General features: G+C 37.6%; 3 protein-coding genes across 4 annotated transcripts; all 3 read left to right on the forward strand.

Annotated features, from left to right (window-relative positions):
- Window positions 1–1,818: 1,818 nt before the first annotated feature.
- On the forward strand, window positions 1,819–6,427 carry LOC306887445 (RNA-binding protein 12B-like). The gene is made up of 2 exons (XM_079445167.1): window positions 1,819–2,009; window positions 3,709–6,427. Exon 2 carries the CDS (start codon window positions 3,731–3,733, stop codon window positions 5,636–5,638), a length of 1,908 nt encoding a protein of 635 aa, XP_079301293.1. The 5' UTR covers window positions 1,819–2,009; window positions 3,709–3,730; the 3' UTR covers window positions 5,639–6,427.
- gra (granulito) lies at window positions 1,835–10,646 on the forward strand. 2 transcript variants are annotated; one of them, XM_079445168.1, is made up of 8 exons: window positions 1,835–2,009; window positions 7,278–7,394; window positions 8,476–8,552; window positions 8,679–8,719; window positions 8,851–8,926; window positions 9,073–9,182; window positions 9,319–9,383; window positions 9,515–10,646. In XM_079445168.1, the coding sequence occupies exons 2-8, from the start codon at window positions 7,339–7,341 to the stop codon at window positions 9,522–9,524; spliced, it is 435 nt and encodes a 144-aa protein (XP_079301294.1). In that variant the 5' UTR covers window positions 1,835–2,009; window positions 7,278–7,338; the 3' UTR covers window positions 9,525–10,646. The 2 variants fall into 2 exon arrangements, with proteins under 2 accessions (XP_079301294.1, XP_079301295.1); XM_079445169.1 differs by lacking the exon at window positions 1,835–2,009 and adding an exon at window positions 6,440–6,496.
- A 273-nt stretch (window positions 10,647–10,919) lies between these two features.
- Window positions 10,920–15,760, forward strand: upp1 (uridine phosphorylase 1). The gene is made up of 8 exons (XM_079445148.1): window positions 10,920–12,156; window positions 12,309–12,359; window positions 12,736–12,847; window positions 12,938–13,096; window positions 13,831–13,945; window positions 14,111–14,320; window positions 14,432–14,578; window positions 14,825–15,760. The coding sequence occupies exons 2-8, from the start codon at window positions 12,322–12,324 to the stop codon at window positions 14,971–14,973; spliced, it is 930 nt and encodes a 309-aa protein (XP_079301274.1). The 5' UTR covers window positions 10,920–12,156; window positions 12,309–12,321; the 3' UTR covers window positions 14,974–15,760.
- The last annotated feature ends 3,237 nt before the right edge of the window (window positions 15,761–18,997 follow it).

Below are 18,997 nucleotides of genomic sequence, written 5' to 3' on the forward strand. Positions count from 1 at the left end.
TTTGTTTAGTTACTAATCATATACTTGATGGCAGGTATTGTAACTAGAATAGCTAACAGACATCTCAAGCCACAGCTATGGTCATTGCCCTTTCTAATATAAACAAGTCTTAAGCAATTTAATGATCTGCACTTTGTCTCTTCTGTGGTCTATTCATTTCACAACATGGTTAACTTGCAACGGTGTGTGTTGAGAGCGAGCCTATAGAAAAAAACAATCAAACCAATGATTTACTTAGCAACTTTATTGGTAATTTCAGCTGAATTCGGGCTGTTAATAAGATTGAAAAATAAAAACAAAACACGTATAATCACGTTTGTTGTTTGGTGTTGATGCACAAGTACTTAAGCCTTGTTGATCAGGGTATGATGTGCCAGTTATTGCTCATCTTTATCTCACTGTTCAGTCGACAGGTCTTGGCTCTCGGCTTCATGAGGAAATTTGTGATGAGTTTCCAGTTGGAAACATCCTGACAGTTTCAGGTGGTGCCCCGTAGTGGACAGAGCCCTCTACAAAAAATATTAACACCCGCTAAGCACAGCTGCACCTCTTTCTTTACTCGAGACCCACATTTGATGAATTACTTGCAATTCTTTATATTTTCTCGCTTCCACAGGTCTGATGTTGTGTTGCTATCTTCAAATTGGCCTTTTCTGTCCAAACATGTTGTTTGTTTCGAGTTCACCGCGAGAACACTTCCAAATTCACCACAGGTCCCACCTAATGACAGACCTGTATGTTTGGATACAATTAGGGCATTTACTGTATTTTCTTTCTTCTTATGTATTTTATTTACACTTCTTTTTTCATGATTTTCAGAACTTTTATTTGTGGATATAGTACCTCAGTACTCTGCTCAGTAGAATTATTAGGCAGGGTTGGCAGCTAGCCATGGTAACCAGGACAAGTCCTTTATCAGGTCTAAATCCCCACAGAGGTTAAAATGAGGGCATCATTGTGTTCACTGAATCAGTAACCCTTTGTTGTATCTTGAATCTGCTCACAGGACCGTTCTGAAATCAGGTTGTTTGTAAATAGCTAGATAACGAGTTTCATTTGGTTGTTATTGCCCAAACCATGAAACAATTATCTAAGCAGGGCCGTAACATCATAGACATTGAGGGGGGCAAGTCCCCTGCAATAATTTGATATAGTCAAACTATAAGATTTTTTTCTATAAGAAATACAGGCCTATGATTGCTGTATTGTAAATTATTTCACAGTTAGCCTTATATTAAGTATTAAATGAACACTAGCAACATACCATTTGGGTCTTTCTGTTGTGTGGCCATCTTCAATTTGACATAATTTCACCTCTAATTTTACCTTTTCGGTGTGTGTATATATATATATATATATATATATATATATATATATATATATATGTGTGTGTGTGTGTGTGTGTGTTTGGCCTAAGTAGTTTGGCATAATGTTTCATTATTATTTCTTTTAAAAAATGTGAAGTAAATTTGTTTCAAAAATTATATCTACATTGAAAATCTTTTTTTTAATGATGTTGTAGCTTAACCAAGATGAACGAAGCCATTTTGTTATGCAAGAAAAACAAATTAGAAATATTTGTCAAGGTCATTACTTATCACTTATTTTGATCTTTTGACCAGTTTTGTTTAAGCGTTTTTACTTGGTTACACCACGTGACACATTTAGATCTATTAAATCATTAATAAAATTAAAATTAAATCAAAATACATCTATTTTAATTGTATACTTCATTCACAGTAAACGGCACGAGACTGGTTTGACACAGGCGTCCATTGTGTGTTTGGAGTAATTTGAGTTTCAGTGTTCAGCGCCTCCGGGTTTCCGTAGTTCTGCAGATGGCGGTGGATGAGATGCGGATGCGCTAGTTTCTTGAGAATCGTCCTGGCTTCAGATATCATAACAGCGAAATTGCTGCTTATACACTGAATCGGACAGACGACACCGCAGAGCGCCATTTACATTCTCATTCTTTTATATTTGGAAAGGATTTATCTCCTTTGTTTTGTGTAAGTTTGATCAATACTGTGCGCGTCACATTCTGGGCCTCTCAGGTTTATGTTAGCATTACTGATGCTACCGAAGACAGCTGCACTGTTTGTTTGCACTAATGTGTTCAGCTATTGCGGAGTTGGCGGTGGGTTTTAAGTCGAGGACTGTATGTTCATGGTGTATCAGCGTATAGTGTGCTGGTTAAAACTGCTGGGTTGTTGGTTTGACTAAAATTGGCGATGATTGTGAATGCTAACTTAGGCGTAGAAAGCAGATAGCTCGCGGTTCACCACAAATAGCAAGTACAGATGTGTATATGTCGAAAAGAGAGGTTCTACAGAGGTGTATATGTCGAAAACAAGTTTGTAGTAGTCGCCAGTGTTATGAATAAACCGCTTGAAATAAAAGTGAAATGTGCAGCACGGATTATGTTGTGACTCGATGAGAAAGCGGAAGACGTAGTTTCTGTGACTGTGGTGGAAATGATAGGTTAGTCGTGCATTGGTTACATACAAAATGCAGCAAAATTGGATGTTTCGTTGTAAAGTCAATGGAAAAGTCCTTCCCTTTTACTTCCTAAATGTTTTGCAACTGAAAATACGCCTCATTTAATGTTCCTAGTGGATGGGACAGGAGAAGTTTATAGAAAATAGTACATTAGGTGTGAGCTTTGTGTGTGTTTGCAGTGAAATGGAAAGTTTGCTCGAGGCTAAACTGCATTTCTGAGTCTCATTGTTTGCATTTAAAGCAGTGGTTCCCACCCTTTTTACTCCCAGGCCATATTGTCCAAGAAAATTTATTTCTTTTAGTACTTTGCTGTAATGACTTAACATTTTAATGAATCATTCATATTTAATCATGGTTAAGTATGATTCATTTTGTTTATTTTAGAAGTCCCAGTCTTGTTCCCTGCTCACCTTCCTGTATCTATCCTTCACTGTGCTACCTAAATAGGGCAAAAACTCATTAATTTAAATAACAATAGATCCTTTTGCAAAACTGAGTTTGCTGAGGCCCCCTTCTTGAGAACCACTGATTTAAAAGCATTTATAGTTCAGGGGGCGTATTACAGAACGCCCCCAGATGTTGCACTGAAGGGAGGTGGAATTGTGCGTTTGGTGTATTGAACTGTTGTTTTATTATTCGGTTTGATGGCTGTGTAGTTTTCTAAGTAGCTTTTGAGCTTCATGTTAAGGGCCTTGCTATTTTAAATACTTCATGAGCTGATGTACTCCATTGTCTGCTGTCGATAAGTTTCTATTGGAAACTGTGGATCTTACAAAACTATAATGAACAGAGTTTAAAAGTACAAAGTATTTTACAGTTAATGCGAAGCAATATGTGACTTTACGTAGTTTCTCTCTGATAGTGTGGTCAGCTGATAAGTTTTAGTTGTAATGGAGTTGATATCACTTGCACATTTGCATGCGGAAACTGAAAGAATGATGTTGAAGGTTGTAAAACTAGCCTTTCCTGTTACTCTGAATCTTGTGAAACAAAGTTGTTTTTCTGGATCCGAAGACGTTATTATTTTGCTGCTGGCTGTTATTGTTATCTCTTTTTTTTTTTTCTTGGCTGTGAGAAGTCCGTTTCACTTAACTTTGCAGTTTAACCTTGGTTTGAAAATGAAAGTTGGGATCTCTTTTGAATATTGTGATACGGAGGCAATAGTTGAGTCAGCGATAACGCTATTATATGTGCCCCTTTTGTCTGCAGGTCCTGTTGTGTGTGATCCATCATGGCTGTGGTCATCCGATTACAGGGACTCAGAATCACGGCTGGTTCTGAGGATATTCGCAATTTCTTCACTGGGCTCAGAATCCCTGATGGTGGGGTTCATATAGTTGGTGGGGAGCTTGAGGAAGCTTTCATAATATTTGCATCTGATGAAGATGCGAGACGAGCGATGACGCGCTCGGGGGGCTGCATTAAGGGCTCTCCCGTCACCTTGCTCCTGAGTAGCAAGTCAGAAATGCAGAGTGTTCTCGAGGAAAGCACTAGAAGGTCTGAGTCAAAAAGCAGGGGCATGTACAAAGAGGTTGTCAAAAGTGCTTCTGCAGAACGAGGTCCTCTGCCATTCAATAAGGACCAGAGAGCAGACATACGAAGGCCGGATCATCAAGAGATGAGGAACAGGCCATCTCTATCTTCATTCAGTGAGACGCGACACCAGAGAGAGGGGAACACGTCAGAGAGAGATGAGGTTTATCTGAAATTGACAGGGATGCCGTTCTCTGCGACAAAGGACAACGTCTATAGCTTTTTCGATGGGTTACAGATTGATGACATTATGTTTTTGAGAAACCCCCGAGGAATGCCCAATGGACAGAGTATTGTACGCTTTGCTACCAAACAGGATGCGGTCGAAGGTCTGAAGAGGGATCGTGAATACATGGGACCGCGGTATATCCAAGTAACAAGATGTTCCGAGAAGCAGTGGCTGGCAGAAGGAGGTCTCGTTAAACCGGACAGTCGGAAAAGAGCGTCCTTAGAGCGAGCGAGATCTCGATCTCCCCTTTCCTACAAGTCAAGATCACGATCGCCCTCTCATGAAGAATACTGCGTCATGTTTGAGAACTTGCCTTACGTGGTTGAAAAGAGAGATTTGAGGGTGTTACTTCATCCGGTTTCTTTAAAAGATGATCAGATTGTTATCTTTGCCCAAAAAAAGGATGATAGGACCAGATCAGCTGTTGTGGTGTTTAGAAGTCTCTCAGACTACTGTGCTGGCTTGGCTCATGATAAGGAAATGTTGATGAACAAGGTAGTGTACGTGTCACCTATCTCCAAGGAGAAAATGGTCACCTTGTTGGAATTGTCTGTTGGCTCGCGAGATGAGGGAAAAGGATCAAGTCGTTCAGCGGAAGCACCCCAGTCTCAACTAAACAATCCTGACTTGCAGTTGAAGTGTCTCTACGTGCGCAATCTCCCATTTGACGTTCGTAAGGTGGAGATCATGGACTTCTTTCATGGATTTCCACTCTCGGAGGATAGGGTTGTCTTGTTGCAGGACGAAAGAGGAGCTGGGCTTGGTGAGGCTTTGGTGATCTTCCAGTCTGAGAAGGAGGCCATGATGGCACAGTCCCTAAACGGACAGAGGTTTCTTGGATCCGAAGTCATGCTTAAGTGCATAACGATGGGCCAGATGCAGAAGTTTGGCATCAATGACCAGTTGATGGATAGCTCACAAGAAAGGAACTTCCAGAGAGCCGAAGTTTTCAACAATGGTCCTCATTTTTCGAACACCCAGATGCCCCGAGATGATTGTGAGATGGCGCCTAATTTGTGCCAGGGTTATGGAGGTCATGATCGCTTTGAGCCTAATTTTGGCCACAATGATGCATTTGGGCCGGGACCGGATGGTAATGGACGTCAGTGTTACGGATCACCTGACCAACAACTTGACGGTCCGAGTTGTCTTAAAATGGTCAATCTACCGTCTCACATAAGGATCGATGAGATTTATGACTACTTCTATGGATACAGAGTGATTCCAGGTTCTGCCTCCTTGCTGTATGATAGAAATGGAGCTCCCAAACGTTCAGCAACGGTAGCTTTCGAAACCCACAGAGAGGCGCTCACTGCTCTTCAAGAATTAAACGGACGACCAATTGGCACCAGGAAAATTCAGATTTTGTTTGTGTAGATATGTTTTTGGACTACAGTCTTGATGTTTTTCTTACTTTTATTTCCTTTTTAAAAGTTGTATGTGCTTTTTCACTGATTTAAAAATTGGAAGACTTTTTTGCTTGCTTTTCATAAATCTGCAGATGAAACACTGCATTAATTGAGATTCATATCTTATATCTTGACAGTTTGAAAATAGTGCATTTGTATGCATGTCAGTGACGGTATCTAGACTCCGTATTATTTGTGCTGTTGAAAGTTTTCCCCCAGAGCAATGAGTACAATTTGAGATTTCACTAAATGTCAACGATATATTTTGTTTTCAGATAAATTCAGATCTAAAAGAATCTTCTTAACATTGTTAAATTGTAAATTTCTTTCTACAACCAGATAATTTGTCAGTTCATGTTTAATGCTATTAAAGGCATCAGCTTGTTCCTCTGATTTCTTTCTGACAGGTTCACAATCGGTTTCTTGTGTGTGTGTTTGTGTGTGTGTGTATATATATATAATTGCATACTTATATGTTGCATATTTTGATGTAGATTTTATAAATTATGTAGTTGAAGCTTATTCCATATTGACAACCAGCATGCATGCAATGTAGATAGTTTATCAGGATTCAGGTCTTTTTTCTTTTTGCCTAACAGACTGTTCTGCAATGTGTTCAGCTCATTGTCGTGGGATCATTTTCCTGGTGATTCAAACCACAGTATTTAACAGCAGTCAAATACACTCATGCCAACAGCGCCTTTTAATAATCACGTGTAGAAACCACTAGAGGTCACTGCAGTTCAATGGATCAAGTAAAAAAAAAAATACTGCCGTCATGTCATGGTAAAAGTGTGGGCCTGACTTAAAAAAGGACCGGGAGAAGGTAATACGAATTCTGGATATGGTTAGTATTGTAATAATGTAGAAGTAACTGGGGGGCACACCATGCTTTGCGAAGAGCAAAAAAAATGTATGTAATACTCCACATCAAAGAAAATGGTTATACCTCCGAGAGTGCCTAAAAGGGATCAATTGTAGGTGTTAATCTGGGTGAGGTCATGGGTCAGAATGGTCAGTGCAAAGGTTTTGTGTAGTAGAGTAAACCCAAAGCAAAGGTTTGGGTAAGAAGTTGTACACAGCAGTTTAGAAAGAGGCAACAATAAGCCTTAGTTAATCAAAACTTGTTAGTTTTGTTCAGCAGGTTGGTAGTCGAAGCCTAGGGCTTAGATAAATAAATTTAGTGCCTTTGTTATGAACAACATACAATTCTTATCAGATTTCACAAGATGAAGAATCATTCAGTAAAGCACCTAACTTCAGGAGAGTTTAACTACCAGTAACCTACCCATAAAGAACATTTCAGTGTTTGAATGCTTACATTTATCTAATGACCAAATCATAACTGAAAACCTTTCCCCGATGAACCTTTAATATATGAAGCACGAGGAAACGTCTATTTTCGATACTCTCCCCCCCCACAGTAAGATAGAGTCAACCCATCGGTGGATACAGAGTATTTTAAATGTTGGTTGGCTGTTGGAGAGCTGGCCTTTTTTAAGAGAGAGAGAGAAAAGAATTACAAATAAACTTCCCCCCTCAAGAACTAGCTAACAATGAAAGATGTGGTTAATTACATTTTAAATATGCTTTTGTGTGTATGTGAGGCTGTGTGAGTTCATCCGCAGTAATAATGAACGCACAGAGAGAGTCACGAGCTCAGGCGGAATGACGGACACAGACGGCTCAGGGACTGCGGCTGGACGCTTTGTCAGTGAGAACTTGTAAGTTGCCAGTGTATTAAAATGCCGGTTATTTTGGACTACTTGTGTTGTGAGTTATTTTTTTGTCTGTCGTGAAGATGTTATGTAGTAAGAACAACATTATCAAGGGAAAAGTTCGCAGTCGTCGTGGTTAGCAGCTAGCACCGTTGATGCCGATTGAGTCAGATGATAAAGTTCACGCCACCTTTATTTCCAGTATTTTACACGTATTTAAAACTGGTATGTGCCGTTATTTGTTTTTGCAGTTCAACAGGACGTGTTTGGTTTTCACAAAGCACATTTACCCGACTCATTCGTCGTGTGAAATATTAAAACTGAACCGAGATTTATGGTGTGGATGTGTGTTAGGAAAGCTGCCAATATCCCTCATCTATCATCATATATTTTCCAGGTTTTTTCCTCTTATATTTCTGAATATAAAAATAACAGTTCTGAGTGCATCCCCTGCCTTAGATCTACCTCAGTTATAATGCATTGTACAGTTTATATGTTTGACGTTAGTGTAAAACAGGATAATATTGTACACCATCCAGTTCAACTGTGATAAGAGGTCCAGAAACACCTGTTGCTGAGCTATAAACAACCAATATTTACTTAAACTGAAATATGGCCTCTTGAAAAAATGATGTTAATGTAATCCACCAATGCATGTTGTCAAAATGACTAATGTTAACAGATATACCTGACTTCATAATGGCATGGATAGGATATCATGGTGTTCTGATATTAGCCCGCAACCTAGTTTATGTGCTTATTTATTTTTTTATTTTTTTCACTTTTACTCAGAATTGAGCTGTAAATGGCAGGGGAGGGAACGCTGGCTTCTGAATGCTCAAGCAAATATTCTAAATTTTATTACCAATTTTATGGCTTTTAGACATGGACTGACTTACTTAATTAGGAAAAAAAATGTGTCTGATTCTATAGTGGTTCCATATAGAGCCAGATATTTCCCCATTTCTTGCCAACAAAAAAAAAATTAAATAGGTGAAGATGTAAAAAAAAAAAAAAAACACATGCATTTATTACCTTATGAAGCCTGTCCACAAAATAATATGCTGAAATATTTGTCCTTAAACAGAAAAATGGATGTGTCAAAGAGGATCATCAGAAATCTGGAACCAGCAAGACCACTGCGCCGTCTGAACATAAATCAAGGTATAAAACATGAATGTTCACACTGGTTTTGATCTTTAAAAATGCTAATTAATATATTTCAGTTGATGCCAGTTTGATTGTTTTTCTATGTGTGTTTGTGTGTTTCTTTGGATATCTCAATTCTAGTGCCTCAAAGCTATGCTGAAATTAAGCCGGTAGAAAAGCCAGTAAGACCAATTTTAATATTTTCATGCTTTAGAATTTAATTGCAGATGCTGGCCTCTTTTACTTGTCGTTTTCCTCTGAGTGTCTTTTTTGTCCAGTAACTGTTTTTTTTTTTTTTTTTTACTGTGAACAGGACAACATTATTAAAGTGGAGCATTTCTATGAAATCCTGCATCTTCAAAGCACCAGCACCCAACCAAAGAAGAAAGGCAAGTGTCTGGTTCAGTATAAATTTCCTAAAAGTATCAGGGAGATAATTATACCTGGAATTTGAAGAAAAACAATTCACTGATAATATAAAGTAGATATAATAATACTTTTCGTTGTTTGTGATAATAATGCTGTTTTGTTGTAGCCGAAAGAATTTGCTACACTCGGGACTTCCTCGTCAAGTTGGCAAGTTGTCCAGTGGCTAAGAAGAAACCTGAGTTTTTACCAAAACATCCAATTGTTTTGGAGAATGGAGTGAGTTATCCACAGATTTGATTGGATTTTTTTGAAGCACTTTGAGAATTTTCTATAGGTGGAGGTTTCTATAGGTGTGTGATAATGAACATGCTTTGCAGAACTTTTCCAATTTTCATCTTTTCATCCAATCTAGAGAACAAATGATGTGCCTGAATACTTCATCGACAACTACAACAACAACAACAACAATGAGGACTTGTAAGTGTATTCATCAAACTAATATCACAACCAGTGCAAGAGCCTGAGTTGACATTATTATTTTATGTTACATATTAATGTATTTACTAATGGATGACTAACAGTTTATCCATTTATACTTCTTTTCATAGGGCTGCCTAATGTGGGGAATATCTTTTTTTTTTTTTTTTTTTTTTCTTTTTTATAATTGCCCTCAAACTGCACTGCATGGGGACCAAGTGGAAAGGATCACAAGTTAAATTGATAACTTTTATGGTTATGAAGGGTACAAAAACATTTCATTTTAAGCTTTTCAGTGAGAACAGAAGTTATGTAAAGACAGACATTAATGCAGCTAAGAAATTCTAAAAACGTCTAACAGGCGGTGCAATGCTTGTTCCTAACCAGTCCACAGTACAGAGAGTTAATTGATATTGACAGCACTGATGCCTTGATCCTTGCAAAAGATTCCACGTCCTAATTTGTAATGGTAAACTCATTCTCCTTTCTTGACCATACACTTTAGTTTTTACCTTCTAAAACATTTGTAATGTTAAACTCAGGCTTTTGATCCTTGCCTAATGTAGGTTGGTGCTCTAAAACAGTTCTGGATTCATGGTCTGTGGTGTTAAAATTAGTTTTTTGTGGATATTTGGTCTTGAAGTGTTAAAGATTGAAGTGCACCTTAAATTATAAACTGACTTCTGGCAAGTTCATATGCCTGAGTTACACTTACACTACTAGAGAGTCAGATTGGAAATGTTTCACTTTGCTTGACTGTATTAAGACTGGACTTTATAGAGAGAAAGAGACTGGTAAGAAAAACACTAATTTGACCATTATTGAGCCTGTGGATGGGTAATAATAAGCTTCTTCTTTTTTTAAAGTAAAGTAAGCTATTTTCAGTCGCAAGAATCACACTTGACAATAGATTTCTTTGTTTATATGCACATGTCTTAAATTTATTTAATTCATTGCTGTGAAGTGGTTTGGAGCACCAAATAAGTGTTTGTTACAGTACTGTAGCCTTTTCAGTATTATAATATTATCTTATTAAAGGTTATTATTATTTTTTTTTTTAAATAACGGACCACTCTGGATCTTATGCAAGGATTTTTATATATATATATTTTTTTTTTAATTTCCCCTGATTTGCACATCTGGGCAGAGGCAATATTTTCTTTTGTATCACACTGTAATTTGTCAACTCATTGTCTCAACTTGAAATTGGATTCATTCCACTAAATACACTCATTAAAGAAATATTTCTTTTACATGCTGCTTAATTGATTTATGGATTTTTTTTTTTTTTACATGTGTATATTTGAGCTAAATGCATACAGGTTATTTTATACTGAAGAAAAAAAAATATCCAGCACCTGTTTATGTGTTGCTGAACTGCTTTAGTGTGAACGCAGAAGGAAAATGACCGGTATGAGCACGTACGAGTTCAGAACGCGCTGACGCAAGACTCTACTCCGGGCCAATCATAACCTTCTGACACAGATGACGCATTCACTCCACACTTTCCCATGTATCCGCCCATGTCCGTCACATAGACCTCTGCATTTGTGTGACATAACTGTTTTTTTTTTTTTTTCAACTGTTCACATTTACTTAAGAAAACACCTGGATACTCGCCAGGACGGCCATTTTTGCGTAATTTTGTGTGTATCTGGGCACTTAAGTACAACAAACAAACTACGTAAAATAATAACTCAATATGACCCTCGCTATAGGCGGCTTTGGATGTGACTATGAGCGCGCATCCTTGAAACAGCCTCTGGAGCGCGCGAGTACCGATTGGCTTTAAAAGACGTGCAAATTATACACTTTTGTGACGATGCAACAATGACCCGATTAAGCAAGTTACAATTTTGCCAACTGTCCCGAAATGCGAGCGAAAGTCTTGGATCGGTGTGCAGCAGCTGCTGATAAGAAGCCGCTTTGAGAGTGAAAGAGAGAAGCTGAATCACGCACGCTGTTCTCAAATGACTGATTTAATCTGCTAGTTTGTGTGGATTTATTTACTCATATAATCTACTTGCTATCTTGAATAAATGTTTGCAGGAATTTCCCTCATTATAAACTTGAAAGCTGCGGGGACGAGTAAAACTATCACACAATCCCCCACGAAATTCTGGACATGATTAATTATAATTCTATTACAGAGATTTGTGAAATAAAATTTCATAATTTCGTAACAAAAAAATGAAACCATCAACAAAAAGACTGACCGCATATACCCTCCGTGTTTACAAATACTTATTTTTCCATGTTTACAATACTTTTTTTTTTAATGTTTACAATACTTTTTTTTTCATGTTTACAAATACAAGCGCAGCCATTGGAGGTTAATGATGTCACACAATTTACCAGAATGGTGGTTTTCCGGAAAAAAGACGGAATGTAGTTGCCTGTGTAAACAGCGCATTTTTTAATTTACCGGTAAAGTCGTTCCGATAATTTTACGGCAATTTACTGGCATTACTGTGTGAAAGGGGCTAATGTCAAACAGTAGTCCGTTTTTGAGTCAGTGGCGCTCTCACACCAGTATCCTGCAGACACGAGGCCCCGCCCCTATCCTGATCCTTGCTATGAGGGATTTCTCAACTGTCCAATCCGTTGCTGCTGCTAGCCCATCCTGCCGCAGGAGGCGGGACTTGACGGGATGCTAGTGTAGTGAGATACCGTCACGTACACCAGCGGCAACTGACCGAAACCCACGGTATTTTATCAAGTGACCTTGCCGGCGGACAGTGCATCAAGAGGCGTTAAAAACATCCACCTCACGGTAACGAACATTGAGTTTTGTCAAGAGACTCTATTCTTTAACGTATACCGTTATTGTTAGGCAAAGTTGTTTATTTAGCATAGGTTTAGTTGTTAAACAAGAGGGTTTTTTTTACGTTGAAAAGTGACGGTGTGTTGATGTGTCCATCTCAGGAAAAACCTGAAAATGCCGCTGGGTGAAGAGAAGAACGGAGCTTGCGAAAGGTAACTACGAATGAAACAATCTTGTCTTTAATATGTGCGTGGACTTTCAGCCCTTCCGTTTCACATGTCATTCAATCATTTATGTAAGAGTTTTATATTTGTTACTCAAGCACCAGAGAAATGGCATTCATTCGCTGGACACCGATGTTATTCCATAAGGAACAGTTTCATGTAGTTCTATGAGAAGCGATACAAAACGGAAATCATGTTCCTCTCAGCGCCCTTCTCACGACCCCCGAGTTACATAGTCCTGACTGTTATTACGTTATATTGTGTGGTTAAAGTGTTACTTTAAACAGTTCTCCTAACAGTAGGAACAGTAACCAGCAGCTGTCCTGTGTTATATTACTGCTCAACTTATATTTTCCCTGCATAGGTCCATATATGTGAACAATCCTCATTTAGACTCCATGACAGATGACATCCTTTACCATTTTAACCTGGGCACATCCACTCACGACTTACCAGCCATGTTTGGAGACGTCAAAGTAAACTTAATTACTTTTCCATACTAAAATCATACTCCTTTAGAATGATCCAGGTCTGTCTAACTCACTTGGTTGTATGTTTTTTCTCAGTTTGTGTGTGTAGGAGGAAGTCCCTGGAGGATTAAGTCTTTCACTGAATACATTGCCAAAGAACTGGGGCTATCAGAGCCTAATGCCGAATACCCAAATATATGTGCAGGAACCGATCGCTATGCCATGTACAAAATTGGACCTGTGCTGTCTGTCAGCGTGAGTGAACTCAAACTCATTCACACGTACACTTCCATTCAAATATTTGGGGTCAGTAAGTTTTTTTTTTTTTTTTTTTTCCCATAAGAAATGAATATTGTTATACAGCAAGGATGCATTATATTGATTAAAGGTGACAATAAAGGTCCTTATAATATTACAAAAGATGTCTAATTCAAATAAACACTTTTTTATTCATCAAAGTATGCTAAACAAATCTATCATGCTCTAATATTTGTTTACATGTGCGCTACGTAATCTGTATGTTAGAATAGCTTTTTAAGCACATTTTTTATAAATACTCAGAGATGTAAATAAACATGCACGTTTTTTTTTCTGTTCAGATTATGTTGGGTCAATTCAGATTAAATTTCATTCAGAACAAGCTCAGTCAGATTAATTAAAGCATGAAGATTTTTAGTCCAGTAAAGCCATCAATCGATTATAAACATTATTGGGGGTGCATGTAAACATACTGGAGTAATAACTGCTGAGAATTCAGCTTTTCCATCACAGGAGTTAGTTACATTTTAAAATATATTCAAGTAGAAGACCGTTTACTGTTTTACCTGTATTTCTGATTGAATGAATTTTACTGACCTCAAACTTTTGAGTAGCGTTTTTGTGTATCAGTGGCTGTCAAACACTTTTAATTACAGAGCCTTTGTATTTTTAAATGCATCATTGCAAGTAAAGTTTGTCTGAATGTTGACATTGGATTTTCCTTGTTCTAGCATGGCATGGGCATCCCATCTATCTCTATAATGTTACATGAGCTTATCAAGCTCCTGTATCATGCCCGCTGCACTGATGTCACCGTAGTGCGCATTGGAACATCAGGTGGAATAGGTACACTGCTCTCACCATTGAACTACTTAATCAAAAGGGTGTTTCCATGATTTCAAAATCAGCCCCAACCTCACCCTGATGTTGTAAACCATGGGTTTTGTGAATCATTTCCTGACTATTTGTTTTCTGACTGAACTGTTTTTTTTTCTGTCTGTCTTTTGTCAGGATTAAAGCCAGGGACTGTGGTGGTTACCAAACAGTCAGTGGATTCTGTGTTCCAGCCTCGTCTTGAGCAGATCATCCTGGGTAAACCAGTGGTCAGGAGCACAGAACTGGATGGGGAACTCGCAGAGGAGCTGCTTCAGTGTGGCAAAGACCTCGCAGAGTTTGAGACTGTCATTGGTAACACAATGTGCACCCTTGACTTCTATGAAGGTATACATATTTTCAAATTTTATTAACTTTTATTTTCAAATTTTAAACTGCAAAGTCAGATTTTTTGCATGGTTGGGGTTTGCTGCATTTGAATGCTCTGTCTTGATAAAGGTCAAGCTCGGCTGGATGGGGCCTTCTGCTCATACAACGAAGAAGATAAACAGAGCTATCTTGCCGAAGCATATGCCGCTGGAGTTCGTAACATTGAAATGGAGTCATCGGTGTTTGCGGCCATGTGCAAACTGAGTAATCTTCGAGGTTTGTCATTTTAATACACCATTTCTTTAAGTTAATGAGTAATACTTGGGCAAGATTGTCATATTTCATTGGTTGTTTCAGTTAATACTGAAAAGCTTTTATGCATTGGAAATGGGTGCTAGAGGTTTATGATCTTTTATTGCAGTTTGTTTCATCTGAGTGATTTTTACCTCTTGTCACACATTAAACCTCCTGATGGGTTAAGTTTATGTGATAATATTGAAGACTTTTTTCCTGTTTCTTCAGCGGCGGTTGTATGTGTAGCACTGCTGGACAGACTGAAAGGAGACCAGCTGACCAGCTCTCATGACGTGCTGAATAACTACCAGCAGAGACCTCAGGTCTTGGTTGGACATTACATCAAAAAGCAGCTGAACGCCTCTAAGAAAAGCTAGTTAGTTTGAAAGCTCTTCGATAAAACTTTGAGAACAGTCCCAGGTGAAGGGAAGTTTTGAACAGGACAATGATTTGTTGAATATACTGTATGGCAAAGCAGCTCTTATAAGTTTATCAAATGTGACCAAGATAACAGAAATACCTTTGATTTTTTTCTACTGTTTAATACTGCATTTAATACAAACTCATTCCTTGAATGTAATACCTTAATTTCCTTGTTTTAAATTGGTAACAAGCACATTATGTTCTAGACGATTTGATTTGTCTTAAATAGCAGATATTTATTATTGTTTTAAAAGGCACTGTATTAAAACGACTCCTGATGAAGTAGTTGTGTAAAAGGGAAAGATGTTATAAAAAAAGAGAGAGAACTAAGCGGTTTTAGCACTAGTCACGTTAAAAGGGTCTAGAGAGCATTTTCTAAAAAATTTGTGTTACAAACAATTTGTTTGTAAAGTTTGTAATGTTCACAAATGTCTTAAAATTAAATTAATTATTACATAATATTTATCCTTAAGTTTAAAACGTTTAACATGGAAAGTATTATTTTATTCCTGTAACTGAATGTTTTGTTATACAACATTCTGAAAAATAAAACACAAAGATATCATTTAATTAATGAAAGTTGTATGAAGTCTAATTTCAGTCTTAAATAAATGCAAACAATACTGTTTAAAAAGTGTTTACAATGTGTCAACATTAGTTGTTAAAGTAAAGTCTATTAAGAACATTAGAATATTAAAATAAGCAGATGTTATAAAGAATATTAAAGGAATAATTTACCCCAAAATGGGAAATTTAATGAAATTTACTGAACCTCATGCCATCCAAGATGGAGATGAGTTTGTTTCTTCATCTGATAATTTGGATAAATTTAACATTACATCATTTGCTCACCAATGGATCCTCTTGTCTAGAGTGAATGGGTTTTGTTAGAATGAGAATACAAACAACTGATAAAAACATCACAATAATCCACAAGTAATGTAAGTTATACACAAGTGTAATAAACAAATCAATTATTAAGACATTTTTAACCTCAAACTGTTGCTTTCGGCTAAAATATGAGTCCTCTATCAATAGTATTGCTTTCTCCAGAAAAAAGTTGTCTTGTCTGAATCAGGAGAGAAATATGCACAGGATCAAGCACCGTTTACAAGTGGTGAGAAAAACGAAAAACAGTGAAACGCCTTAATGATTTGTTTCTTACAAACACAATGCTTTTCATTTCACAAGACGTTTAGTGATGGACTGGAGTCGTGTGGATTACTTGTGCTTTATTGTGATGTTTTTTGCGCTCTCAATCTGACGGCACCCATTCACTCCAGAGGATCCATTAGTGGTGCAATGCTAGATTTCTCCAAATCTTTTCACATTAAGAAACAAACTCATCTTGAAGGTGAGTGCATTTTCAATTTCTTTAATAGAAACTTATGGCTGAGTGCAGTTTTTAAATGAAGGGTTTTTTTATGAAGGGAAAACAAAATACAAACCCTCATGGCCCTGTGTGAAAAAGTGTTTGCCCCCCCGTTAAAACATAACTATGGTTTATCACACCTGAGTTCAGTTTCTCTAGCCACACCCAGGCCTGATTACTGCCACACCTGTTCGCAATCAAGAAACCACTTAAATAGGACCTGTCTGACAAAGTGAAGTAGACCAAAAGATCCTCAAAAGCTACACATCATGTTGAGATCCAAAGAAATTCAAGAACAAATGAGAAAGAAAGTAATTGCGATCTATCAGTCTGGAAAAGGTTATAAAGCCATTTCTAAAGCTTTGGGATTCCAGCGAACCACAGTGAGAGCCATTATCCACAAATGGAGAAAACATGGAACAGTGGTGAACCTTCCCAGGAGTGGCCGGCCGACCAAAATTACCCCAAGAGCACAGCGACGACTCATCCAAGAGGTCACAAAAGACCCCACAACAACATCTAAAGAACTGCAGGCCTCACTTGCCTCAGTTAAGGTCAGTGTTCATGACTCCACCATAAGAAAGAGACTGGGCAAAAATGGCCTGCATGGCAGAGTTCCAAGACGAAAACCGCTGCTGAGTAAAAAGAACATAAAGGCTCGTCTCAGTGATGATGACGATGATCCCCAAGACTTTTGGGAAAATACTCTGTGGACTGACGAGACAAACGTTGGAACTTTTTGGAAGGTGTGTGTCCCATTACATCTGGCATAAAAGTAACACAGCATTTCAGAAAAAGAACATCATACCAACAGTAAAATGTGGTAGTGTGATGGTCGGGGGCTGTTTTGCTGCTTCAGGACCTGGAAGACTTGCTATGATAAATGGAACCATGAATTCAGCTGTCTACCAAAAAATCCTGAAGGACAATGTCCGGCCATCTGTTCGTGACCTCAAGCTGAAGCGAACTTGGGTTCTGCAGCACGACAATGATCCAAAACACACCAGCAAATCCACCTCTGAATGGCTGAAGAAAAACAAAATGAAGACTTTGGAGTGGCCTAGTCAAAGTCCTGACCTGAATCCTATTGAGATGCTGTGGCATGACCTTAAAAAGGCGGTTCATGCTCAAACTCTCCAATGTGGCTGAATTACAACAATTCTGCCAAGATGAGTGGTCCAAAATTCCTCCGCAGCACTGTAACGGACTCATTGCAAGTTATTGCAAACACTTGTTGTTGCTGCTAAGGGTGGCCCAACCAGTTATTAGGTTTAGGGGGCAAGCACTTTTTTACACAGGGCCATGTGGGTTTGGATTTTGTTTTCCCTTCATAATAAAAAAATTTCATTCAAAAACTGCATGTTGTGTTATCTTTGATTAATATTTAAATTTGTTTGATGATCTGAAACATTAAAGTGTGTCAAACATGCAAAAAAAAAAAAATCAGGAAAGGGGCCAACACTTTTTCACACCATTGTAGATATAAACTGCTTACACATATCTCTCTTAAACCAACATTTGGTCCCGAAGTGGCTTGTCCATACAGTCTAACAACCTAATAAAAATAAATTGATGGTAGCAATTGACTTACATAGTATTTTTTCCGTACTATGTAAGTCAATGGCTACCATCAACTGTTCAGCTACCAACATATAATTTTTTTTGCTTAACAGAAGAAAGAAACTCATACTGGAACAACTTGATGGTGAGTAAATGATGACAGAATTTTAATTTTGGCAGCGGCTAAGTGCAATAGTGCAACTAAGTGCAAATAGCATATTTTTTTAGCGATGGATGCTATTTACACCAAGTGAAAATAGCAGTATTTTTTAACGATGTGCTATTAACACTAAGTGCAAATAGCTATAGATTATATTTATACTATGTTAAAATAGCAATATTGTCTGCTATTTATACTACGTATTACAAATAGTGGCAATTATCTGCACCTCAGTATTGTAATGCATTATAAAACAGTAAGCAATAATAAGGTATTGAGTGTAAATTATAGTTTTAATTCAAATTATAAAATGGATGCCACCTTATTGGGATAATAAAGCCCTCCTTAACTCTACCCGATACTTTAATTTTCAACTTTTTTATTATTTCCTTCATTGTTATTGAAAATAAATGCCTTTCTGATGAGATTTGAAAAGGGAGAAAAAAAGTTGGGCAAAAGGCGGACTCGAACTCGAGTCGATCGCATCAAGAAAGCATGTGCCTTACCATCTACATTACACAACTGAAACTTGATGTTGAATTCAAGTCTTTTTTTAGTGTTGACTAACTCAATCACACATTAGTTAGTGGAGTTAGTGTAAATAGCCTTTGCCAATAAGACAGGCTATTTGCACTTAGTGTAAATGTACACTCAGTTAAATTTTTGGGTGAATTATCCCTTTAAATCTGCACCGTTACACATTCTGGCATGGTGTTTTTAATAACAAATTGTTTATTTAATGTTTTATTTAGGAAATTACAAACTGACACATCATAATTGCAAGCAATTGCAACAGGGTTGTAAAAATTGCAACTAATTAGCATATTAAACAGATCATGTACGTGTAGTTTGACCTGCAGGACCTCTCTCGAGCATTTTCAGAAAA

This window comes from Barbus barbus, assembly GCF_936440315.1.
Source record: "Barbus barbus genome assembly, chromosome: 21".
Classification (NCBI taxonomy): domain Eukaryota; kingdom Metazoa; phylum Chordata; class Actinopteri; order Cypriniformes; family Cyprinidae; genus Barbus; species Barbus barbus.

Bases quoted from the DNA above. Each gene is read 5' to 3' on its own strand.
- upp1 (XM_079445148.1), top strand. From the start codon at position 12,322: ATGCCGCTGGGTGAAGAGAAGAACGGAGCTTGCGAAAG. The intron at 14,321-14,431 runs GTATACATATTT...GTCTTGATAAAG, and splicing joins CACCCTTGACTTCTATGAAG to GTCAAGCTCGGCTGGATGGG. The intron at 14,579-14,824 runs GTTTGTCATTTT...CTGTTTCTTCAG, and splicing joins CAAACTGAGTAATCTTCGAG to CGGCGGTTGTATGTGTAGCA.
- gra (XM_079445168.1), top strand. From the start codon at position 7,339: ATGACGGACACAGACGGCTCAGGGACTGCGGCTGGACGCTTTGTCAGT. The intron at 8,720-8,850 runs GTAAGACCAATT...TACTGTGAACAG, and splicing joins TTAAGCCGGTAGAAAAGCCA to GACAACATTATTAAAGTGGA. The intron at 8,927-9,072 runs GCAAGTGTCTGG...GTTTTGTTGTAG, and splicing joins CACCCAACCAAAGAAGAAAG to CCGAAAGAATTTGCTACACT.
- LOC306887445 (XM_079445167.1), top strand. From the start codon at position 3,731: ATGGCTGTGGTCATCCGATTACAGGGACTCAGAATCACGGCTGGTTCT.